The sequence below is a fragment of the Engraulis encrasicolus genome, chromosome 19 (assembly GCF_034702125.1).
Source record: "Engraulis encrasicolus isolate BLACKSEA-1 chromosome 19, IST_EnEncr_1.0, whole genome shotgun sequence".
NCBI classification, from domain to species: domain Eukaryota; kingdom Metazoa; phylum Chordata; class Actinopteri; order Clupeiformes; family Engraulidae; genus Engraulis; species Engraulis encrasicolus.
In genome coordinates, this window is record NC_085875.1 from 1,873,807 (window position 1) to 1,900,003 (window position 26,197).

General features: G+C 43.3%; 2 protein-coding genes across 2 annotated transcripts in view; one reads left to right on the forward strand and one right to left on the reverse strand.

The window, feature by feature from the left end:
- Nucleotides 1–5,502: 5,502 nt before the first annotated feature.
- On the forward strand, nt 5,503–16,360 carry pold3 (polymerase (DNA-directed), delta 3, accessory subunit). The gene is made up of 13 exons (XM_063183996.1): nt 5,503–5,636; nt 5,885–5,940; nt 6,065–6,167; nt 6,951–6,990; nt 7,720–7,852; nt 8,559–8,695; nt 10,183–10,331; nt 10,640–10,709; nt 11,569–11,743; nt 12,671–12,786; nt 13,903–13,985; nt 14,197–14,275; nt 16,095–16,360. The coding sequence occupies exons 1-13, from the start codon at nt 5,580–5,582 to the stop codon at nt 16,310–16,312; spliced, it is 1,416 nt and encodes a 471-aa protein (XP_063040066.1). The 5' UTR covers nt 5,503–5,579; the 3' UTR covers nt 16,313–16,360.
- A 3,350-nt stretch (nt 16,361–19,710) lies between these two features.
- The window catches only part of LOC134435145 (latent-transforming growth factor beta-binding protein 2-like), a 182,506-nt gene continuing 176,019 nt past the window's right edge, over nt 19,711–26,197 (reverse strand). Inside the window, exons 36-40 of the mRNA XM_063183998.1 lie at nt 24,426–24,617; nt 23,249–23,419; nt 21,930–22,109; nt 21,492–21,641; nt 19,711–20,998 (exon numbers count right to left, since the gene is read on the reverse strand). Of these exons, the coding sequence (XP_063040068.1) occupies nt 20,820–20,998; nt 21,492–21,641; nt 21,930–22,109; nt 23,249–23,419; nt 24,426–24,617 (872 nt within the window). The 3' untranslated portion in view covers nt 19,711–20,819. The remainder of the gene's footprint in view (nt 20,999–21,491; nt 21,642–21,929; nt 22,110–23,248; nt 23,420–24,425; nt 24,618–26,197) is intronic.

Consider the following 26,197-nt stretch of genomic DNA (forward strand, 5'->3'; position numbering starts at 1 on the left):
CCACCCTTATCCTCTGCCTCCAGCCCTCCGCTCACTGTTCAAGTCAATATAGGCCTAGTGAATTACCATTATTGCCTCATCTTCACATTTGGATTTGGGATGGGAATAGGATGAGGAGTGTTGTAAACAATGTTTGGGGCTCGTGGAATTGTGGAATTAATTGGAATTCCATTGTTGTAGAACACATTTGTATTCTACAATGTTCAGAATCTTGTTTTCACTTATGCAAAGTCCCCTCATAGCCTACAAGACCTTACAGGATCATGCAGATTATCTCACTGGAGAATTAGCTTCTGCCCTCCCACTCCAGTCCTCACTAATATGTTTAATTTACACGCCAAACATGAATCAGAGTGAGTTAACGCGTAGTAAGTTGCTTCATTCTTCTCAGGTAAAATTGACTCAATATTGTTACCTCGCAGTGGCACTTAAGAACCTGAATTGAATTTTTCCGTTGTGTTTTTGTTTTTTTTTTTTAAAGGAGAACTCCTGTGTGAATTTCTAACCATTAAGGCAAACGCTTCGGTGTGTCAGTCTGCATTAGATCTGGTTCTGATCTGAGGATGTTCTGCTCTTAAGAATGATGTCAGTGGAGGTGGTGACTGGTGGTTGGGGGGTGGTAGGGGGTGATGGGGTTGGTTGTGGAGAGGGGATTGCGATGCTCACACACACACACACACACACACACACACACACACACACACACACACACACACACACACACACACACACACACACACACACACACACACACACACACACACACACACACACACACACACACACACACACACACACACACACACATATCCATGGTAAGGAGGCTTGAGCGTTCAAGAATCTTGTCTTTTCTGTTTGCCCCCTCAATTGAGCAGCACAAAGGGTGAATTACTCATTCAAACAGCCCACAAGATAGAAGAGACTGGAGCTGGGCAGCAGCACTTTTTAGCAGTTTGTTCCTTTAACATTTAGAGAGACTTAAATCGAGTCGTTGTGAAGGAGGAGAAAGAGTGGGGGACAACAAAGCCCATAGAATTGCCATCAGCAAACATTTTCCTGTGTCACATTATAGTCAGTGTTTCTCAAACTTTTTCTGACTGAGGACCACTTTGTCCCCCCAAAAATAATCAGGGACCACCTGTCAACTGAATTGACAGTTGACCGGTGCTAATTTCGATGCAGATCCCTTATTTTTTAATTCACATTTACGAGCTTGTCTTATTGTGGTGAAAATATGACTCTAGCTTTGCAATAATGTCATGAATATAGCTTACTTCTAGCTTGTCTTTGGGCAAGTAGCAATCCCCTGGCGGACCACCTGAGCTCTGTCGCGGACCACTAGTGGTCCCCGGACCACACTTTGAGAATCACTGCATTATAGTCAGGGTCGCCATGGCTCCTCTAGCGATCGGGGACAATGGCACAAGTTTGCACACTCGAATACTGTCACCCTGCCAACGCAGACAAGGGCCAGAAGAAGCAGGGCAGTGCAGTGAGCGACCGAGAGCACACAAAAAGCACAGGCAGGCTCTCTCCCCCCTCTCGGCTCGGCAGGGAAGGGGGCAATTGAAAAGGCGACAGGCACTAGTGAAATGCTAATTGGCCCCCCATCTGCTTATTGAGAGGAGAGGAGGAGAGAGAGATGAGAGGGAGGAGAGATGAGAGGGAAGGGAGGAGGGAGGAGGAGGAGAGGGAAGAGGAGAGGGAAGGGAGGAAGAGGAGGGCAGAGGAGAGGAGAGAAGGAGGAGATGGGAGGGAAGGAGAGGAGAGAAGGAGGAGAGGGAAAGGAGGAGGACAGGAGAGAAGGAGGAGAGATGAGATAGGAGAGGAGGAGGAGATGAGAAGAGGAAAGAGGAGAGATGAGAGGGAAGGGAGGAGGGAGGAGGAGGAGGAGGGAAGAGGAGATGGGAGGGAAGGAGAGGAGAGAAGGAGGAGAGGGAAAGGAGGAGGACAGGAGAGAAGGAGGAGAGATGAGAGAGGAGAGGAGGAGGAGATGAGAGGGAGGAAAGAGGAGAGATGAGAGGGAAGGGAGGAGGGAGGAGGAGGAGAGGAGAGGAGAGGGGAGAAGAGGAGAGATGAGAGGGAGGAGGAGGGCAGAGGAGAGGAGAGGAGGAGAGATGAGAGAGGAGAGGAGGTGGAGAGGAGGAGAGGGGAGAAGAGGAGAGAGAGAGATGAGAGAGAAGAGGAGGTGGAGAAGAGGAGAGATGAGAGGGAGGAGGAGGAGGGAGAGGAGGAGAGCAGAGGAGGAAGGGAGAGGGAAGGAGAGGAGAGAAGGAGGAGAGATGAGAGGGGAGAAGAGGAAAGACGAGAGGGAGGAGGAGGGAGAGGAGGAGGAGGGCAGAGGAGAGGAGAGGGAGGAGGGGGGAGAGCAGGAGGGCAGAGGAGATGAGATGAGAGGGAAGGGAGAAGGGGAGGGGAGGAGAGAAGGAGGAGAGATGAGATAGGAGGCGGAGAGAAGGAGGAGGGGAGAGGTGAGGTGAGAGGGAAGAGAAGGAGGAGGTGAGAGGAGAGGAGAGAGGGAATGGAGGAGAGATGAGAGAGGAGAGGAGGAGGAGATGAGAGGGAGGAAAGATTAGAGAAGAGAGGGGAGGAGAGATGGGAGGGAGGAGGAGGGCAGAGGAGATGACAGGGAGGAGGAGAGGAGAGAAGGGGGAGAGATGAGATAGGAGAGGAGGAGAGATGAGAGGGAAGGGAGGCGGATGAGAGGAGAGAAGGAGGAGGGGAGAGGAGAGGTGAGAGGGAAGAGCAGGAGGAGGTGAGAGGAAAGGAGAGAGGAAATGAGGGGGAATGGAGAGGAGAGGGGACGAGAAGGAGGAGAGGAAATGAGAGTAGAGAAGGAGGAATGGAGAGGAGGAGAGATGAAGAGAGGTAAGAGAGGAGAGGAGATGAGAAGGAGGAGGAGAGGGGAGAGGAGAGGTGAGTGGGAATGGAGGAGGAGAGGAGAGGGAGGAGGAGGGGAGAGATGAGAGGGAGGAGGGAGATGAGAGGGAAGAGGAGGGAGATGAGAGGGAGAGGAGAGGAGATGAGAAGGAGAGGAGAGGAGATGAGAGGGAGGAGGAGGGAGAGGAGATGAGAGGGAGGAGGAGGGGAGAGGAGAGAAGAAGAGAGGTAAGAGAGGAGAGGAGATGAGAAGGAGGAGGAGAGGGGAGAGGAGGGGAGAGGAGAGGGAGAGGAGAGGAGAGGAGAGGAGAGGAGAGGAGAGGAGAGGGAGGAGGAGGAAGGGAGAAGAGAGGGAGGAGGAGGGAGGGGAGAGGAGAAGAGAGGATAAAAAAGAAAGGAGGAGTGGAGGGCTGTCCAGCCGGCTGGCTATGGTCCCATAGAGGTGCAGCTTTAAAGGCTGGCGGGAGATGGAAAGTGACACTACACTACATGCCACCACACTGCATGTGCAGCTCAGCATGCTGGGCCACCGGGGATCCATGGCTAGGCTAGGAGTATGGTGGGGTGGTGGTCGCAAAAAATATCCAAAACGGGGTGCCCTCCCCGCTGAAAAAGTTTGGAAACCACCACAACACGGCATGCTGGGCCACCGGGGAGGATGAATGGGGACGCAGTGCACGGTCCTGAACGCAGCACTCCACCTGCACACTCCTGCTGCCATGGAGATATGAAGACCTGGAGACTTTTTTAAAATTCATTTTTTTTATTTTTTAAATATTTTTGGGGCTTTTTGAGCCTTTAATCGTGACAGGAGGACAGTGAGATAGACAGGAAGCAAGTGGGGACAGAGAGACGGGGAAGGGAAGGGACGGCAAAGGACCCGAGTCGCCGCCGGTGTAGCAGTGCATTGCCCTATTGCAGGGGGCAACTATACATATGTATTATAGTCCCTGACCATCAATGAAAAAAATATGGACGGCTTCATTGATGTGGGGGGTCTGGGGGTTCTCCCCCTGAAGATTTTGCATTTCTTAGATGTAATTTCCTGCATTTTAACATCCCGTGTCCCGTTTCAGCTCTATACAGAACCCATAGCCTACTTTTATCTCCAAATTCCGAAAAACGATTCTGTATTTCAAGGGGCTTGTGGGGGGCCAGAGCCTTGCTGTCCAAGGGCCGTATCTGGCCCCACGGCCGCCATTTGAATAGCCCTGCTCTATCGCTTCAGCCACGGCAGGGGCGTCTTTTTATTTTTTAAAGGTGCACTGTGTAATATTTTTAGCAGTTTCTTTCCAGAATTCATGTTGCCCATTCAAATGTTATCTTTCATGAATGCACCATCATCAAATTCTAAGTGTTCATTATAACTGGGGAAATACACACTTTTCACGCATGAAAAGGAGGATCTTCTATGTCTGCCCTTTTGAGACATTTTTAGCAGCAAAACTGACTGTACTTTGCTCATATACTAGTAAATAATAGTTTACTATTTAGTAAACATTCATGAAAACAAAAAAATTTGGCAATAGGCTGCACAGTTTCAATGAGCAGCATAGTTGCAATATCCACCATCATACGCAGTGCACCTTTAAGGATGTACAACAGCAGTATGATATTATTTATTTGCAACTATGTAATATACTACCAGTGTTAATTACATCCATAAAAGTATGTCTACTTTATAAGTACATTTCTGCCCCTGCCCCTCTTGTAGATGTGGTTAAATAGCTGTTCTTAAACCTGTTTACACAAGTCGTGATCTGTGCAAATGTTATTGATGTTCAAATGTTATTGGACAGTAACACTGACAGTAGCTTAGCAAAATCACAGAAAAATCTGTGGGACACTGACCAATAGGTTACACGATTAATGGCGTGCAAGCATGCAAACAGTATTCATGCATTAATTACATTAGATCTCTAAAATGACGCTAAGCCCCCCACATTTGGGCTTGCATGCCCATGGGGACCCCGGTTCGAGTCCGGATGGGGTCATTTCCCAGCCCTACCCCATATCTCTCTCCTGATCATTTCCTGTCTCCTCTCACACTGTCCTGTCATAATAAAGGCCCTAAAAGCCCCAAAAACATACCTTAAAAAAAAGGATCTCTAAAATGTATTCAAATAAAAAAGTAGGCCTACATAGGACGTCATGGAGGCGAAAAATCTGAGCTCCCCTTCTGGCTGGGCCTGGGGAAACTGACTGTCTTGTCTCCCCTGACAGCAGCCTTTTGAAATGAAAAATGTTGGGTTGTTCTTCCTCTGTTGGTTTAATAAAAAACAAACAAAACAAAACAAAAAAACGTTGTAACTAAAAATGTAACATAATGTAATGTAACTTTTGTCTGGTCCGAGACGTCCGAGACGACCCATTCATCCTCATATACCATTTTTGCACAACTCATGTAACTGCAACTCATGACTGCAAGTCTTTGGCATTAATTGTTCATTTTAATGGTGTAGAACTACACTTAATTAAATATTCTTTAGACTAAATATAAAGGCCTAAAATGCTTTCTGTATTTCCCAAACTTGGATAGAGCACAGCAGGTGGCGCTGTGGGTCTGTTTAAGAATAAACCCAACGTGAAGAAAAACACGTGACAGGAAGTTTACAAATTACAGATCTTCCGCGTCAGATTTTTCCCGCGCGCATGAAGTCTTTCAAGAAGATCCATCGCAACAAAGCACTTCAGGAATAATGGATGTACTATATTTAGACAACATTGATGAATACATCAACGACCACAATAAAATTGTAAGTGCGTGCATTTTAAATCACCCCTGACGTCGTAGAAGGAGTGCTACTTGTGTTTAGCCGGTGGTGTATATTTACTAAAAACATGTCAGGCTATGCTTCATAGAGTCCCATGTGTGTGTCTGACTGCTTGTCACTGGCAGTGCTTTAATGTGCTGCTACTAGTGTTAAAAAATAATGGGCGATTTGTGTGTTTGCAAATGTAAAATGAGTTCTTCACACCATGTTGCTTATTCGCTTGTGCACAGGTAACCTACAAATGGCTGAGTCTTGCACTTGGTGTCCATGTAAATCTAGCCAAACAGTAAGTATTTCAACTTGTCGTGAGTGCATACTGATGGCATATTGCTGTAAACACAATAAGCACTGTGAGGTGTAGAGTATTTGGCCATTATTAATAACGCATTATTTTCGGTACATTTTGACAGGATGCTCTACCATTATTTGGACAAAAGCAGAAAGGATGGATCCAAAACTCCACTGCACGCTACTTACCTCGTCTCGGGGAAATGTGTTCAAAATGGGGGCTTGGTAAGTCCAGATGCTAATTGTCTTTCATGATTCAAGAATGTTATTGCCATGTCATTACAGTTGATAGGAATTTGTTGTGGTGGCACATCCCTAACATCAGACACATGTAATGGACAAGACACACAACAGCAAAGCACATGCAGTAAATATAAATATGGGCTGGCAGACAGCCATGGGCACTGGGGCATAAACAGTAAACAGAATACGGTGCCCAGTAGTCATTGAACAATAGACAGTGATGGTCAGTAAACAAATTGTATAAATTGCATCAAGGGTAAAGAGCATTGAGAATACTATGTTGCATGAGGGGAAAAGTTATACCTGGATCAAATCTGGATGTTGATGTTGTCTTGTCAACAGTAACACTGTGTGTCAACTGTAGACTACATCATTTATCTGTTCACTGGTAGTAGTCTTTCATAGACATTGTGGTGAGCTTGGTCACTTCAGTTACCGTACTTCCAGAGCGGTCTTGCCCCCCCTCCGTCTCTCGCTATAGCATATTGGGTTGGCTTATTGTGTATGAAATAAGTTATTTAAATATACTTGACTTCACATATATATTAGCAATATATAGGGTGATAAACCAACACAACCACCATGGCTCCTGTCCTTAGTGTGGTTCCTTTGGCCAGGGTATATTATGAAACTATTGGGGAAAGGTCACAAATATGCAAGTGACACCTATTAATGGAAACAATGACATGAATGTCGTCAACTTATCATTGTGGTACCTTGTCTTCAGGAAGTAGTTGACATTTTTCTTCTTTTTCCCCCCTCTAGTGTCATAAAGTGTCTGTTGTGCGTGAAGATCAACTGGAGGGTAAGTGAGTGTGTTAGTCTTATGATCCTGCTGGTCAGTGTTTCTGCATGTGTGTCAGTGTTAACTCGTTACATTACATTACACATAGCTGACGCTTTTACCCAAAGCGATTTAGTCATTTACAGGGTATTGGTTACAGTCCCTGGTTAGGTGCCTAGCTCAAGGGCACTTAAGCGATGGTGGGATTCAAACCAACAACCCTCTGATCTTAAGACCTCCCCCTTAACTATTAGGCCACGGCTGTTCAGTCAGAGCAGTAGGCGCCACATATCCCTATAATACATTGCACACACAGGGCATCATGTAGGAACCACTCTACGCCTGTATACACTACTGTATATGGGTCCGTCAGGGTTCAATGGTTAGAGTGCTGGCCTTTAGATCAGAAGGTTGCACTTTCAAATCCCACCCTTATCCGCACCTTCATACATGGGCATGGCTGTGGTGCCCGTGAGCAAGGCACCTAACTCCACATTGCTCCAGGTACTGTAACCAATACCCTGTCCCTAAATAATAATGTCCCTTTGGATAAAAAAAAAAAACGTCAGCCAAGTGTAATGTACATGGTGTTTGGTACCTCATCTGAGGGTATGACCGCAGTGTCAGTGTCAGAGTGTCACACAGTGAATGCTATGAATACTGTGCTAGACATGACTTATATTTCACGCAAGTCTTTGTTTTAGATTCTGTCTGTGTGTGTGTGTATAAATTATATTTGTGCCGCTATAGATACGAAGTCGCGTATGGACTCCACCATCAGCATCCACGTGTACAGCCTTCAGAAAGCGGAGATCAAAGACAGCGGCACGCTCTACAGCACCGACTACGATGCCGTCAGGGACAACCTCAAGAACTGCAACAAGTAGGCGCAGCTTCATTATTATTTTTTAAAAGATATTTTTTTGGTCATTTTGACTTCATTTGTGGTAGTACACTGAAGATGGTGACAGGATGCGAGTGGTGAGAGACAGACGAGGAAGGGTTGGCAAAGGACCCGTGCCGGGAATCGAACCCGGGTCGGCCGCATGGTAGACAAGTGCCTTACCGTTAGGCCACGGTTGGGCCAGGGGAAGCTTCACAGAAATATAAGACACTGTAGACCAGTGGGGTATACTAAGAAGCTTGTTCAGGAATAAACCAGGTGAAGTTAAGAAGTTAAATTATCTAATAGGATCTAATAATCTGATAGACTTTTCTATCAGATGATTTGGCTCTTAACTTAACCTAGTTTACTCCTGAACCAGGCTTCTAACCCCCCAGGGATGTCAAACTCAGGCCCCGGGGCTAAATCTTGCCCGCGGAAGTCATGTCATTTGGCCCGCGATAGCGTTACAAATGTGTGTATTGCATTTGGAGAGCCTGGTTGGATTTCAGCCTGAGCTCCGATCCTCCCCGATCCCTCTCTCTCCTGTTTCTTTTTTGGTTTCTTCTCAAACCGTCCTGTCCAATAAAATCAAGAAAAGGCCCCTCAATTTTTTATTTTCAATTTTTTTAAGATTATAAAAGTCATCTGTCATGAGCCCGCTGACCGACATGGCTATCATTTGTGTTGTTGTTGTTGGTACTAGGTACAGTGCAATCCACTGCGAGGCCGCCGTTCCCATGTCTGCAGCCGAGTTGGAGCTGATACAAGATATTCAACAGCAGCACTCATCCCCAGAGAAGCCCAGCAAGCCGACAATATCCGCCCCCGCTCCTGCCAAGGGTGGGTATTGGCAAAGGGTTCACGATTCAATGGGCTTGTTCGTGACGACGACCAGAATGCATCAAAGAAAAGGAGGACGCACCTTGCATCATTTTTTTCTTTATTTTTGTGTACAGACGCGTTTCGGCGTGTGCCTTCCTCAGTGTTGCTTCACTCTGATTTCTTGATAACTTTTAAGGGTGCTGGCCCAAATAAATACTTAGAATCAAAGAAAAGAAGGGCGCACCTTGCATCAATTTTTTCTTTATTTTTGTGCACAGACGCGTTTTGGCATGTGCCTTCCTCAGTGTTGCTTCACTCTGATTTCTTGATAACTTTTCAGGGTGCTGGCCCAAATAAATACTTAGAATCAAAGAAAAAGAGGGCGCACCTTGCATCAATTTTTCCTTTATTTTTGTGCACAGACGCGTTTCGGCTTGTGCCTTCCTCAGTGCACACTCAGTACATCACAATACACATACCATGATACAATTCTATCACAATGCATTGTGATTAATGTACTATTGTTGCAATGCATTGCGATATTTTCTTCAGTAAATTTGTAAAAATGCAGCTTAGTTGTCAGTTGCTGTGTAGCAGTCATAAGTCAATTAATTTTATTAACCTTTTAAGCATCTGGGAGAGAGCTTCCATCACAACAGAAATATTACTTACGGAACAAAATGAACCAGTGGCATATTCCATTATTATACATTATATAATATTATTATTAAATAATCGATTGAATGTGCATCACGATACACATACCACGATGCAATTCTATCACAATGCATTGCGATTAATGTACTGTTGTTGCAATGCATTGCGATATTGACTTCAGTAAATGTGTAAAAATGCAGCTTAGTTATCAGTTGATGTGTTTATGAACCATTTAAGCATCGGGCAGGGAGCTCCAATCACAACAGAAATATTACCTACTAAAAATGAACCAGTTGCAAATTCAAATGTATTATTATTAAATAATCGATTGTCATTAATCAATGCAGTATATTGTGAAAATAAGTATAACGATACAGTGAGCCCGTTTGTATGGACGCAATAATCAGGTTATTGGAATAAACAGGTTATTGGAGTAAACGGTTTATTGCTGTTTATATGCAGTCCGTCGGTTGCCTGTGTTCCACTAAAGTGTGTGACACAAAGCTAGAATTTAAGGCTTGTGATTGGCTACTTATCCTTCTAGAATGTCAATAACCTGATAATAACCCGATTATGCTGGATACATGTCTTCAGAAATCAGTTTATTAGCCAAAAACCTACCTGTGCAAATCGGATTTCTCATAAACCGATAACGGCAATAAACCGATTATGAAAACTGTTTATTCAGTTTACATGAGCGCTCGAATAAACCGGTAACTCCAAAAACCTGATCCTAAACGGTTTATTGATGCGCATATGAACGGGCTCATTGTCATGAATCGATTCGGTATATCGTGAAAACAAGTATTGCAATGCATTGTCATGACGATTTTTTTGCACACCCCTAGCTCCCGCACCCACTGCTGCCAAGACAAACGCCAAGGCGAGCAAAGGCATCATGGGGATGTTCGCCAACAAAGCCCCCGCAAAGACGACGACGACGACCCCGGCGGCTAACTTGGAGGTCAAACAGGAGAAGAAGGAGGAGACACCGGCAGTAAGACTTTCTATCTATCTATTTATTCATTCATTCATTCATTCATTCATTCATTCATTGTTCGTTTTCCTTAGATATGTGTCCACTGATTCATTCTGTTCGCAGATTCATGCGTAAAGTAAAGTAGTAATGTTGGGCCCTGAAAAAGGCACAATCGCTGCTACGAGTGGGCAATTTTAAAAAGTCCCGAGTGGACATCAGTATAACAAAGACATTTTAATTATACTTTTTGGAGTACCTTGGTGAAGAATAGTTTTTTTCTTTTCAACTTAGTTTAGTTAAGTTGATTATTATTACTTGTGATTCAGGTTGAGGCCTCGGAACCCAAACCTTCAGCTAAGACTACCGCCATGAACAAGTTCTTTGGAACATCAACAAGTGAGTGGAAACTGTATCAGCAACATATTTTTATGTCTGCATGGTTATATCCTGAATGTTTTTATGTCTTAATCTTTTATGCTTTGCTTTTTGTGGATATGTTGTCTTTTGTGACTTGTTTTGTTTCTGTCTGTGAGTCCTATGTAGTGCGTTTTGCGTCTTTGCTGGTTTCTTGACTAGGGCCCACTTTGAAAAGAGGCAATTGCCTCAATGTGACTACCCTAGTAAAATAAAGGAGAAATAAAACTCTTACCCCGCCAATGCACCAGCAGAGACCAAAGCTACAAAGAGTCGCTGGAAATGTATTCGTAGCAAGAGCGACACAAGCGATAGAAGCGCCGGAGTTATGCCCGTTAAAGGCGGAATGCCAGCATTCCGACATTCCTATTGGTTGCGGCGGCTATTGACGAACCGCATTGTCGCTAATTAGCATAATATTTGCTGAAGTTCAATGACAAACTTTCACTCAAATTGCCTCAAATTGCCAAATCATTATTTTTGGACTTCTTTCACCATCTCCTCCGTACAAATTAAATTACCTCCATCACCTGTAGTCGCTTCTAGTGTATAGAAACCTCATATGAACTACTCCCTATGACCTGAAATGTAACCTGGAATAACCTATAACAGGACTTTGCTTTATCGTATACTTAATTTTAAAAATAAAAGCAAAACAGCCCTTGCATGAACATCTTACTCCCAATGAGTAATCACCCCCAGTCTTCTCCATTCACAATTTGTAACATGTGCAGCTCTGTATTCCAACCAAGCTATTGTACAGTCACTGGACAAGATACAATGTTGTTTTTATTTGAATAATATCATTCATATCATATCCAAAAATATTCTTGTTGAATAGAGACCCAGGACAAATCCATCAAGAAGGAGTCGGAGCCGGTGGTGCCAGAGACGTCTAAACCTTCTCCTGTGAAAAGCAAACAATCACCTCCGCCTGCCAAGACAAAGGATACTGAGACGGAGAAGATGGACGATGAAGATTTTAAACCTGCGAAGAAACAAAAGGAAGTGAGGAGGTGAGGAGTGAGGACAGGCCTGTCGAAAATCTGTTATTGAACACTTCATTTGTACCTGTCGTAAATCTGTTATTCAACACTTAATTTGTACCTGTCGTAAATCTGTTATTCAACACTTAATTTGTACCTGTCGTAAATCTGTTATTCAACACTTAATTTGTACCTATCGTAAATCTGTTATTGAACACTTCATTTGTACCTATCGTAAATCTGTTATTGAACACTTAATTTGTACCTGTCGTAAATCTGTTATTGAACACTTCATTTGTACCTATCGTAAATCTGTTATTCAACACTTCATTTGTACCTATCGTAAATCTGTTATTCAACATTTCATTTGTAGCGCTTAACAAGTACAAGTCATGCTCCACTCAGTTAGCGTTCCAGTTAATCTACATATTCACATTCCTAAGATATTAGCATTTAAAATATGTCCCCAATGTGAGGATCAACCTGTATGCATGGGGGAAAAAAAGAGGCTGTACCTTGTCTATAGTGTTTTTTATTATTATTATTTGAGCATTTGGGCCAGCACCCTCACAAATCTAAGTATTTAAGAGTGAAGCCTCCTCCAAGCTGAGCAATTGGAGTTTGATCAAAGTCAGTTTACATTCTGCGTTCACTCTCGTGTTCTCTCTTGGACGGTGTTCTGTCTGAATGCCTTTGCACTCGCAGTTTCATCTGGAACAAATGGTTTTCCGTTTTGTTGTCCTTGAGCGAGATACTTAACCAAAAGTTGCTCCTGGTGGTAGGGTGGTACCCTGCATGGCAGCCACGGCCACCGGTGTGTGAATGTGAGTGTGAATGGGTGAATGTGAGGCAATGTAAAGCACTTTGAGTGCTCGAAGGAGTGGAAAGGCGCTATATAAATGCAGTCCATTTACCATTTTGAAGGAGTCTGTTGTCTGTTTGTTTGTTTGTCTCCAGTAAAACGAAGAGGCTGGATCTGAGCGACAGCGACGAAGAGGAGTCGAGGAAGAGGGCGAGCCAGAGCAAGAAGAGGAGGAGGATAAAGAAACAGTTAGACAGCAGCGACGACGAAGGTACTACTGAACGATAGCAATGTGTTGAAAATCAAGTCAAGTCAAGTCAAGTTTATTGTCAATTTCTTTACATGCACTGGTCATACAAAGAATTTGAAATTGCGTTTCTTGCTCTCCCATGCAGACATAGACTAATCTAGGTAAGGACATAGACAGTATAGACATAGACAGTACTCATACATGGACATAGACAGTATGGACGTAGACATTGCTCATACAGACATTTGAAGTGCAAGACTGGACAACAGAAGACTTGTAGAGAACATACATTAAGAGGAGGTATTTTGTTGTGCTTTTTTTAAAAGTCCTTTATAGCGTTCTGACATAGTAATAGTAGCATTTGAAGAAAATAAATAATTAAAAAAGGTTTTATTAAATACACCAGCAGCAGTATGTGTGTGTGTGTGTGTGTGTGTGTGTGTGTGTGTGTGTGTGTGTGTGTGTGTGTGTGTGTGTGTGTGTGTGTGTGTGTGTGTGTGTGTGTGTGTGTGTGTGTGTGTGTGTGTGTGTGTGTGTGTGTGTGTGTGTGTGTGTGTGTGTGTGTGTGTGTGTGTGTGTGTGTTTAGTGCAGGTAGAAAGTGCGGTGTGCGTCTGTGTGTGTGTACCTGTGTATGTGTGTGTGTACCTGTGTATGTGTGTGTGTGTGTGTGTGTGTATGTGTGTGAGTATGAGTTATAGATATAAAATATAGATATAAAATATAGATATCGGGATACATCATCACTCACGGGCCTCTTCACGATACATGTTTTGTATCGGAAGCGTCAGTATCGATATTTAATTTCAACGGGTTGCACACTGTGGTCCGAAACGTTGTGCCATTAAACAACTGGGAGCATTAAAAGTGGTTTGGACAGGGTTCTAAATAAGCTTTTTTCACCACCAGACGAAATGGATAGTAGATGTTAATCTTTCAAGCCAAGGGCATACTCGCCAATGGGTCAAAGTGGCTAGCAAGTTGGTCTTTCCTACCAGCCAAACTGAATTTTCCCCAGCATTTGGCAGGTTGGTTGGTGTTAATTTAGAGCCCTGGTTGCGGACACTTATCATTTACTTGAGTTATTTAGTTTTGTCCTGCACAGCACCTGTGCCACTGATGTATTCTCTGCCTTCCAGATGCTCCAGCTAAGCCTGCAGTGGTCACACCACCAAGCCCTGAACGCCAAGTCAAGCTGGAAAGAACATCAACGGCTCTAGAGGTGAACTTTTATTTTATTTTATTTTTATTTTATGTTATTTTTTAAATTGTTTTTAAGTGTTTTATTTTTTCCCTGTATTCATTAATTCATTCATTCATTCATTTGCTTATTTTCTTCATCTATCTATATTTTTGTTTTTGGATGTTTATTCATGCTTTCACATATTAGTATTGTGTAATTGTCTCCACAAATTGTGTGTTATGTTATTCAGGTACCTGCAGGAGAAAAGATCAGGAAGAGGAGACGAGTGTTGAAGTCCAAAACGTTTCTCGATGACGAGGGCTGCATAGGTACGCCGCTCTGCATTCTGTTTGTTTCATATTTCTTGTTGGCTGTGTAAAAAGTTTGGGTAACACTTTATTTTAGGGATACATCTATTATCACTAACACATGCAATATTAATGCTTGCATAAGTAACTTAAGGCATGTACTAAGCAAACACTAAGGCCTACTAGGTCCTTACTAAGGTTAAATTGGTAATAAATCCCTTATTGTGCATGAACAAGACATTTGCGAATACATGCCTAACAAATGTTTGATTTTGCTTTGTACATGTCATGCAAGTTACTTATACATGCACATTGTATTTATTAGTGCTAATAAATGTATCCCTAAAATCAAGTGTTACCAAAGTTTGCAAGCTGCCATCATGGCAAAGACAACTCTTTTTTTTTCTCCAGAATTGATGCTGCCAGTGCCAATGCATAAATGTTAGCTTTTCACGAATACGTACCACCAAGTATTCATTATGAATGGGAAAATTGCACTTTTCATACATGAAAAGGTGGACCTTTTCCATATCTGCCATGTTTGAATTTCCAGAAATGGACATTATTTAGCTGCAAAACTTACTGTACTTTGGTCATACTAGTAAATATTAGTTTATTATTTAATAAATATTAATGAAAAGATCACATTTGGCAATTGGCAGTACAGTTTCAATGAGCAGCATAGTTGCAATACCTCCTCTGGCCACCATCCTACACAGTGCACCTTTGAAAAAAGCAGGAAGTGTACTTCTGCTCATGCCACATTCCATAGTCATGCTGCAATCTTTAGTCCTTGACCCACAGTGGTGGTACAACCCATTTGGGGGCCCTAGGCAAAATACAGACCAGGGCCCCTCTGGAATTATTTTTGCTAGTATTTTACTTTCCATGGCGGGGCTGGCTTTTTGGGGGCCCCTTTTAGATGTCAGATTTGGTGTGGCCCCTAGGCAAATGCCTCGTCTGCCTGATGTTACAGCCACCTCTGTTGACCCCTCACCCCTAAAGAAGCTGATGAGGGTCAGTGGCAGAGATGTTGTGAATAACATACTACTTGAGGAATGAGGTCCCTGCAGGTCACTTTTTCCCCCTTTTTACTACACTTGTAGACAGGGGGACACCAACATGGGGGATGCAAATGGGTCAGTTGTCACGGGCCCATGGAGAGAGGGGGTGCCCAAAATGTTATTACCCCATTACATTGTATATGTACTGAGTGGGGGTGGGGGCTTTCAGATGTTTTTGTCCCGGGCCCCTTGAAGGCTATTAGGGGCCCTGCTTTTAGACCTGGGGTCACCTCCAACACGACATACCTGATTTACAACCTTGCTGCTACTACACCCTTATGATGTAATGCGGCCGGTATGCATGTATCCCAACCTTGCCAATGTGCACATACTTCTTTTTATTGGTCCTGAAGGAAATTTGTCTTGGACATGCATAGCTACCTGCGGCATATAACACACAACACTGACACACATGACGCCCGGAAAAAACCATACAGAAATAAAGTGGCATCATTAAATTACATTGCACTTAGCTGACGCTTTCATTTATTCAAAGCGACTTACATTTACTATTTTTCAGGGTATTGGTTACAGTCCCTGGAGCAATGTGGGGTTAGGGAGAGGTCAGGGGGGGATTCGAACCGGCAACCCCTAGATTGAAGGACCAACTCTCAAACCACTAGGCCACGACTGCACCATAATTTGCTCATAAAAAAAGGCATCATAGTCTGTATGTTTTTTTTTGTTTTTTTTCCCCCCAGTCATGTGCACACAGTGTTTATTGTTATGTAATGTAATGGGGCCCGTATGTATGTTATGTATGTATCCCGTTTCAGTGACGGAGAAGGCCTACGAGAGCGAGTCGTACTCGGAGAGCGAGGAGATGGAGACGAGTCAGCCGGCCGGCCAGGCGAAGGCTGCCGCTTCTCTGCCGTCGTTCCCGCCAAAGAGCACGGAGGGGAAGAAGAGCGGCGGCAAGAAGAGTAGCGCCGCCGCTAACGCTAACAAGTCCACCAAGCAGGCCTCCATCATGGGCTTCTTCCAGAAGAAATGAGGACGCAGAGATGTGTGTGTGTGTGTGTGTGTGTCTGTGTGTGTGTATGTGGGCATGTGTGTGTGTGTGCGTGTGTGTGAGTGGGCATGTGTGTGTGTGCGTTTTGAGTAAGGTGAGCACATCCAAGAACACTTCTTGAAGAAATAAACTTCATTCAATTAGAACATTTTCATCACCCTGGATCTTCGTCAGGCATATGGCATATGCTACAACCCCTATTCAGAGCCCTACATGAGCTGGGCTGTGTTTCCCAAAAACTCCTAAGTAGTTTTTGGGAAACGCAGCCCTGTTTGTTGATTGGCTGTTACTGGAGAAGGGTTGTTAAAAAATGTGCTACCTACAGTACTGTATGTGGGTTGGTTTGCCACTGCCTCTATTCCAGTGCTTGTATGGGATTGATAAGAGTGTTATATGGAAGGGGGAAACTAAAGAGTCGAGACACTTGGCGTGACACTCCAAATGGTGGATGGGGTCCTCATTCAAGGATTACATGCATCATCAAATGTGAGACTATGGTTTAAAAGAATACATTTGTATTTGTATCGGAATGGACGTTTTGATGTGTAACAACCATTGAAGACAGAAAATGACTGTATTAAAATAATATCTTCTATACAAGTCTGTGTTCTGGATTTTTTTTAAGACAGCTGTATACTCATTCTCATGCTGAAGTGTGCATTTGGAGTGTGTGCTTTGAGCCCATAGCCCTACATTTCAATAGATCTGACTAGTTGTAGCACTAATTACCAATGAAAACTTTAAAATCTTATTGGTTAATGGTGCAAAACTGGTTAGATAAATCCATCTCATGAAAATGTATGAAACATACTTTTTTATTATTTTATTGAAATTTTATAACTGAAACTTGTGATGACTGTATTATGTTGCCCCAATACATCTTAAGCGTCTTTAATATGCAGAACCAATCCAAGAAGCCATAAAGATAAAGAATAATCTCAACCTTCACAAACCTTTAAGCCTTTTTATTCAGTGCAACCATCCAGATTCAAAGGTGCACTGTGTAATATTTTTTTTAGCTATTTCTTTCCAGAATGTTTCCTTTTCCACCAATACCACACATTTTTCATACACGAAACGGTGATCTCCATATCCACCATTTTGAATTTTTAGAAATACATTTTAGAAAGACATTTTTAGCTGCAAAACATACTGTACTATGTCATACTAGTGAATATTACTTAAGCATTTTGTAAATATTAAAAAAGGATCAAATTTGGCAATAGGCACCACAGTTTCAATGAGCAGCATAATTGCAATACCTGCTCTGGCCGCCATCCTACACAATGCACCTTCAAAGAACCACATTCATTGGGTGTCAATCAAAAGCATGAGGACAAAGATAAAGAAGACTAGAGACGAGGAGATGAAGTGTGCGGAGGCTTTTATTTCCTAGACCACAGTTGTATACAGGCAGACATCCATGTAAAAAGCAAGACAAATGTACATCAAATCATTTGTTTCAACTTAAAAACAAACACAGACATGTATAATAAAAAACATCCTTTGCACATTGACACACAGGTTGAAAAGGCAACATTGATGACCTGGGACCCACTGAAATAGCTGGCAGACTTAGGTAACTACAATGTAAGCACAAAGACAGCTTGGTAGTGGACTAGTGTTAGTCATCATTGGACCCTTAATCATTCATGCAAAATGCCCACAACATAACAGAACATAACACTTGGCATTCTGTGTTCATTAAAACATCTCTCTTGTCATGAACAGTTGTCAGGCTTTAATTCTGTGGTTCCGGAATGTTCTGTGGTTTGTGGAGTAGATATTGTGCAAAACAACTGGCTGAAGACAAAAGTAAAGCAAGTGCTAGTGTTTTTACATCACCTTAAGCCGCCTCACGCCTCCGAAGCACTATCCGCTCTTAGATGTAAGACGTTATGTCTGTTATAGTAAAACTTTGGTTCTTCACACACTTCAGACATGTAAATGTTAGATTTTTTTTACCTGACATGTTTCGACGGTAGCCTATAGCTTCCGTCTTCATCAGAGTGACCCTCTGATAAAGATGGAAGCCATACCGTCAAAACATGTCAGGTAAAAGACAAAACTTTTACATGTCTGAAGTAAAAGAAAAACTTAAGTTTTACTTATCCGCTCTCATCATTTCAAAGCATTATCACAAACATAAAAATGTGCTGCCTTTGGTTGAAATAACATGTCTGCTCCACAGGGCAGGATAGATAGATACACACAATTGGTTTCATAGTATACAGTGTAAACCACTTGTTATAAGATATAAAGATATTAAAAAAAAATCATTTTGTACATATAATAAATCTACAAATGTTAACAACTGCGATGACTTTTGTTTTGGTTGCGGTTTCTTCATTTTATATAAAAAATATTTCAGAACTATGAATATGTTTTGTAGCTTAATTGAGTAATAATTGCCTGGCAATATACTGACTTCATCTGTACAAAGTAACCAAAAGGTAAACATCGCTTTAACCGAAGTTTGGAACTGAAAGGGTTGCACTGAATGTCCCATTTGGAATGTGGGAACATTCTGATGGAAGCCAAAGCGACAGGCTGTTAAAATCTGTTATTTGGTGTGTTGGAGCTGATATAGTACAAAGTGCCCTTCGATGCGTACATTATTGAATGCACGTCATGTTTGCATATGCTTTGTTTGTGTGTGTGAACATAGTCAGGTTTTCTGTGCTCCTGTGTACGTATGTGAACATAGTCATTTGAGTCCCTCAGTTAAAGCTGTCTCTAAAAGGACATTCGTCACGCTGTCCCCAGAACATGATTCATTTAAAGCGACAATAAGTAGCCTTGTCAATCCTCAAATAATGTTTTCCGAAATCATCTCACTGGTTCATCAATTTGACGCACCTCTGAGTTCACTTTTGCCACCTTTCACAGTGAACACGTTTGAAGTCACGTCTCCCTGTAATTCTGTTTTCAGCCTGTGGGGGGCACCTCATGGCAAAAAAACTACTTGGTGTTATTTTAGGCCCTTGGGCCTATTACATACACACGCAACACTCTGTGTGTATAGGTTGACAACACGCTATGCAGACCAAACTCCACAGAACTTTGGTATTACATACTGTAGTGTATATGGTTACAGTAAAGCACTTTGGGGACTTAGTAAAGTAAAGAGCTTTGGGTTTCTGCTGAGAATATGAAGGCTCTAACTAAATGCAGAAAAATCCGCACTCACAAACTGCGTCTCATTATTTATTATTTATTTATATTGCCACCATGTCCAAAAAGCAAACGCGTTTCGGTTATCAAACCACTGGTAGCACGCACTGATGAAGGCTTGATAGCCGAAACGCGTTTGCTTTTTGGACATGGTGGTAATATAAATAAATAATGAGACGCAGTTTGTGAGTGCGGATTATTACATTTTATCGCGCACCCAAAGACTTTAGTTTTTTCCAAGAAGTTGAGCGCGTCCTTTGCCAAAACTCGAAGTCTAACTAAATGCAGTCCATTGACCATTCACTACACATATCCTACTGCATAGTGCAACTGTTGCTCTCTATCGCTGTTTTTTCCAAAACATCTTTTACGAAGCTCAAATGAAGCGTTAACACAGCATTCGTTCGTCCTCAATAATTTAAATATCCTCATTTAGCTTGTCCCAACTCCGCTCCCTCTGCGTCTGCTAGCCTACCGCAGAAATACACCTACTGCGACAAGAGCGAGGCGAGCGACGGAAGTAATTGACTTTGTATTGAGTCGCGCGACAAAAGCAATTCTGGAGACTAGAGCAATTTGCGCGACGAGCGCGACAGTTTGAAGTTGAAATCCTTTCAACTTTCTATGACGCGGTTCGGCGACAAGCCGCGACAGCCAATGACTGTATAGAGGTCAGTGACCACAGCCAATGGGAATGCTTGAATGCTTTGCCTTCTGCCTGTACGGACATACTCTAGTCTCTTCAATCGCTCGTATCGCTTGCTGCTGCACTCTGTCGCTTGAATCGCATCGCGCCTGGTCTATTTGTGCGGTTACAGTAAGTCATGGACTTACAGTATACTTAGCTATCGCCAGACAGTTCCATTCGAGTACAAAGCCTCTGTTCTTTATGTGAGCTATAGTATGTACAACAAGAAATGAATGACGACGTGTGTCCATGTCTCTACGTTAACACAGAGCGGTTCGGGGCTTTATGGACAAAAGCTTACGACAGGGGGTGGGGGAAAGCTTGAGGAAGGCAAAATAAGGCCATTTGGAATCAATGAAGAGCAAAATGGAGTCCTTAGTTACGATCCAGTGCCACATATCCCAAATGACTTTGTTTTACCAATTTGTCCAATTTTGCCAGGTGATTGGCTGGTTGAATGATCAACTGGTTGGATTGAACAGGTAAAACGGGGTCATTTGAAATATGTGGCACTGGAATGTAACTAATGCATCCATTTTGCCCTTCACTGTTTGGAATGCTGCTTCTGGTGGTAAGGACTTGCAGTTACTTCTCTTGTCCACCAGGCGGTGTGTTCTGGACTTGCAGTTACTTCTCGTCTCCACTAGGTGGTGTGATGTTCTGGGGCTCTGGGATGCACTCATGTAGTTTGGTGGTGGCGCTGAATCCTGGCAGACAGTCACACTTGTAGGAGCCTTCTGTGTTCAGACACAGTCCATTCTTGCACAGCGCCTCCTTCACAGCAATGTCCTCACACTCGTTTATATCTGTCAAGTAGAAAAGGATAAAATGGGATGAAAAGAAAAGAAAACAGATTGAGAATAGAATTTTGCATTTACAATGTATAGGCAAGGGTAGGTGGAGGACGTAGCGTACATCACAACATACTGCAGTATCTTTGGTATTTATATTCTAACAATTTTGATCTTTCATGCAGATTGGATCGCCGGCGATCCAATTCACTGTTTGCTGGAAAAACAGTTGAACTTCATCATCATAACCACACCATTGCTATGACATCACAGATTAAGACTTAGTCATTACTATTTTGGTAACACACTTAGATATAGTGGAGAGGTTTAAAGGGTTAACGGGCATATTTCCACAGGATGAGAAACAATCTTTCCACGACACGGCAGAGCCGGGTTGTATGTGGAAAAACAACTTTAGGTATAGTGGCGAGGTTTAAAGGGTCAACACTGGGCATATTTCCCCATGGGGATACACAGGATGAGAAAAGAAAACAAATCTCCCTAGTACCTATGCAGGCCATCTTGTCGAGGTCCAGTTCAAAGCCGTCGAAGCAGTCGCAGGTGTAGCCCTCGCGCACGCGCACGCAGCGGCCATTTTCACAGCCGTTCAGGATGCCACACTCCTCCGCCTGCAGTCCCTCGAAGCTGTCATGGCGACCTGCAAGGTGACAGAAAGGTCACAGGGAGATTTACACAAGGTGTTGCTGATGCCATTACGTCCTCCAGTTGTCTATAGGTAACTGTGGTGATCTGTAGGTTTACTAACGTCTATGCAAACTCTGCTAGTTGGTGTCCATGAAACGCTGTGATAGTCATTGAAAAGTTAACTACCATAGTGCTACACTTCTATGACCAAAATAGGGCCATTAGTAATACACTAAGACTTGGTCATTATCTTGTCTTAACGTGCTAAAGAACTCGACTTTCTCATGATTGGCTGCTTCACCTCTGACGTCGTCCAAGAGCCTGGGGGCGGGGTTTTCCCTGGGCCTCGGAACAGGAACAGGAACTGGAACAGGAACAGGAGCCGGCCTATGGCGGATCACCTCTCCACCGTTGCCATAGTCACTGGAGGGGCCCGTGAACAGAGGCACAGACTGGGGCCCCTCTGGGTCATAATACGCCCCTGCGTAAAAGGTAAGGTAAGGTAAGGTAAGGTAACTTTATTGATAACCGAAGGTAGATTTATTGGCAGGTAAAAAGTAGAGGCTTACAACAACAGCACCACACAATGCATTGACAGTGACACAAGACAACAGACAGGACAATAACAAAACAAACACTGACAAAACAAACAAATGCTTCAGGTAAAAAATAATAAGTGTAGCCCTTAAAAGTTGGTTACCAACCATGAGACACTCCAGTTCAGACGAGGCGAGGAGACACGGGTAACAGTTCGAGTGGATTCTTTATTTTCGGCTGACCACAACACTTACATCTCAAAACAATCCCTGAGGTAAAAACTCACTCGCCGGTTCCGGCAGTCCCTCCTTCTAAAGGTCCCCCCTCGTTAACATTCCAAAAGGGAACCCTAATCAATAAGCTCCAATAACTCCCGTAGTACAACCGTAGCAGAACAATACAACACCACATTGTGGACATAAATAACAAACCACAAATAAATAGAAATATCATGGAAAAATAGAACACGCATAGAAATATTATTGGATGCAGAATTGTACTGTTACATAAGTAATACAAAAATAAATAAATACATAGGCCGAGATGGAAGATGGCTGCTCCTAGAAGTAGTAAACTTTATTTTTTGGAGCTTATTCCGCAGTGTGCAGACCTACCTTCTTGAACGGCTCCTAGAGGTAGGAAATGATGTACTGTACTATTCAGGGCCTTAATAGCTGAGAGGACAAAACTACATCTACGTATACGGCCATACCGTGGCGCTAAAGGTTGAGCACTCGTCTGCTACGCGGCTGACCCGGGTTCGATTCCTGGCCTAGGTCCTTTGCCGACCCCTGTCTCTGTCTCACCACTCGCTTCCTGTCACTACCTTCACTGTCCTATATTATGTAGCCCCTTAATGCACGCCGTACCTCCTGTGGCACGCTGTAATAGACATTGAAAGTTAACTACTATAGAACTACACTACTATGACAGTGCACGGGGGCTTTAGTAATACATTACGACATTGCCATTATACATTGCCATTCTAGTAACAGATCATTTATAATGCCGTGTCTTAAGGGGTTAAATAAAGGCAAAAAGCCCCCTAAAAATATTTAAAAACTATTAAGAAAGTACATCTACCTTCCGTGTCGGCGCCCTCCTCTCCTCCTAGCGGGCCGTAGTTGCTCCAATAGGGCGGCCCGTATGGACCCTGGGGTGAAAGGTCATCGGGGTCGTACTCGTAGGACGGACCCTCCTGGAGGCTGTCTGAGGAGCCTCGACCCGGCAGGTTACACAGGGTGGCAAAGTCATCTGCACACACAAATACACACACATGCGCGCGCACACACACACACGCACGCACACACGCACACGCACACACACACACACACACACATTCAGATACACATACAGTGCAATGAAAGAATATTTTTGTTGAATGTGTTCAGTGGGGTAGATATGCACTGAGTATTAACGTTTTGACACAGCAGTGAACTGTTAACATCTACTGTAATTACTAGTCATCTGCATACACAAATACACATGTTTGATTTACTTTCATTTGGACCCAAGAGACAAGATCTAAATGCTTTGGAAGAGGCTGTGGACAGGCACGAAGGCACACGCGCACACACGCACACGCACACGCACACACACACACACACACACACACACACACACACACACACACACACACACACACACACACACACTCTCTGCAATGAAAGACATTTTTTGCTGACTGTATTCAGTGGTGTAGATAGCCACTGAGTGTTAATACTTTTGACCCAGGCTAGTGAACTGTCAACATCTAACTCAGTGGTCCTCAAACTTTTTCAGACCGAGGACCACTTTGTCCCCTCAAAAATGTTCAGGGACCTCCTATCAACTAAATTGACATTTGACGGGTGCTAATTTGACACTGCTCATTTCGATGCAGCTCACTTACTTTTTATTCCCATTACAGCTATGTTTAGCTTTGTAATAATGTTACAAATAAAGCCTACATCTTGTCTTGGAAAAGTAGAAATCCCCCGCTGACCACCTGAGCTCTGTCGTGGACCACCAGTGGTCCCCGGACCACACTTTGAGAACCACTACTGTAACTACAAGTACAGCTGGCTAAATAAATGTGACTGTTTTCTGGAGTACGGTCACCAGTTCAGGTGACTTGTCACCTTTACATAATACAAATGAGTGTTTCTTTGACATATTATTTGACTTATTTGACACTGAGTAATTGGCAATATAGTCATGTCAAGAAAACTGTAAAAAAAATGACAATAATACAAAAATCCCAACGAAGTGAAATACTGACGAGAGGATTTTTCCGGGCAGAAGGCACAGAGTTTGCCCCAGGCGATGCCATGGAGACAGCAGCATTCCGTGTAGGTGGTGCGGGAGCCAATCAGAGGGTGGGAACACATGTCATCGTCGGTCAGCTGCTGCCAGCAGATGTCCATGTGGACGTCATCATCGTCCAGACCCAGGCCGTCCGCCGTGGAGAAGGCTGCAGCGGGAGGGGAGGGCAGAGATCAGATCAAGAATTAAAGTCAAGTCAAGTCAAGTCAGCTTTTATTGTCACTTTCTTCATATGCACAAGACATACAAGGGAAATGAAATTAAGTTTTCTCTCAATACCATGCCAGGACAGACATATACAAGACATTTTACAGACAGACATAAAGTGCAAGACATGACAGATAACAGTGATGGACTGGCAACAATAAGTGGTCAATAATAAATAGAGTACAAATAAACATTTAACATTTAACATCAGCATTTAACATTGAATATGTAAACAGAAGATAAGATAAAAATAGAGTGTAGACATTACAATAATAGAACTAATAACAGTGACAGCAGCCAAGCCCCCCACATTTGGGCTTGCATGCCCATGGGGACCCACGCGGAGAAGACTGGGGCAAAGATCAGGGTTCCGTTTCTCAATTCTTATCGTTGCTAACCGTCTTAAGACCATCTTAAGCCAGGCTCAAACTACACGACTAGCGATTGTGTGTCCGATTTTGACGTCGGGGTGCAACGCACACTAGAAGAGAATAGCAACTGTCAATCTTATCCGTGCTTGCAACCACCGAGACAATACCCGACGTTGTATTTCCAGTCACAAATATCAAACGCTGTTTGATTTCTACAATTTGCGATCGGCGACTCTTTAAGCTGCGAAATTTCTATCTTAGAATGTCGCACACGACGAGGAAATCTTTCCCGACAATCGCTTGCGATGGTCCTGGGGGGTAACGTTCCACTGATTGTTGTAAAAGGGGTTTTCAGCCGAGAATCGGGCCGATAGTAGTGTAGTTTGAGCCAGGCTTTACAACGTAAAACCATTCCCTTGGATTTAGTGGTGAGCGTCGCTGTCAAGATGCAGTTGAGTCGCTCGTACGAAGGACTTTGCTAACGACGATAACAAAGACGCTTTCGAGAAACGGACCCCAGATCAAGAATGGTACTGCTTGCATGCCCTTGGGGACCCAGGTTCGAGTCCCGCCAGGGTCACGTCCCAACCCTGCCCTCTGTCCCCACTGATTCAAACACATGTTGTTGTTGTTGTTGTTGTTGTTGTTGTTGTTATGGTTACAGTGTGCGACTCACTGTCGGAGGAGTTTCCTGATAGGCATCGTCGGCTTGTGTATTTGAAAGCACTTGGAGTCAATTGCATAGCTGTGATATTGTGCTTTATAAACACATGTTGTTGTTGTTGTTGTTGTTGTTGTTATTATATTGTGCTGTATAAATACATATTGTTGTTGTTGTTTTTATATTGTGCTATATAAACACATGTTGTTGTTGTTGTTGTGATATTGTGCTATACAAACACATGCTGTTGTTGTTGTGATATTGTGCTATATAAGCACATGTTGTTGTTGTTGTTGTTGTTGTTGTTGTTGTTATGGTTACAGTGTGCGACTCACTGTCGGAGGCGTTTCCTGATAGGCAGCGTAGGCTTGTGTATGTGTATTTGAAAGCACTTGGAGTCATATTGTGCTATATAAACACATGTTGTTGTTGTTGTTGTTGTTATTATATTGTGCTGTATAAATACATGTTGTTGCTGTTGTGACATTG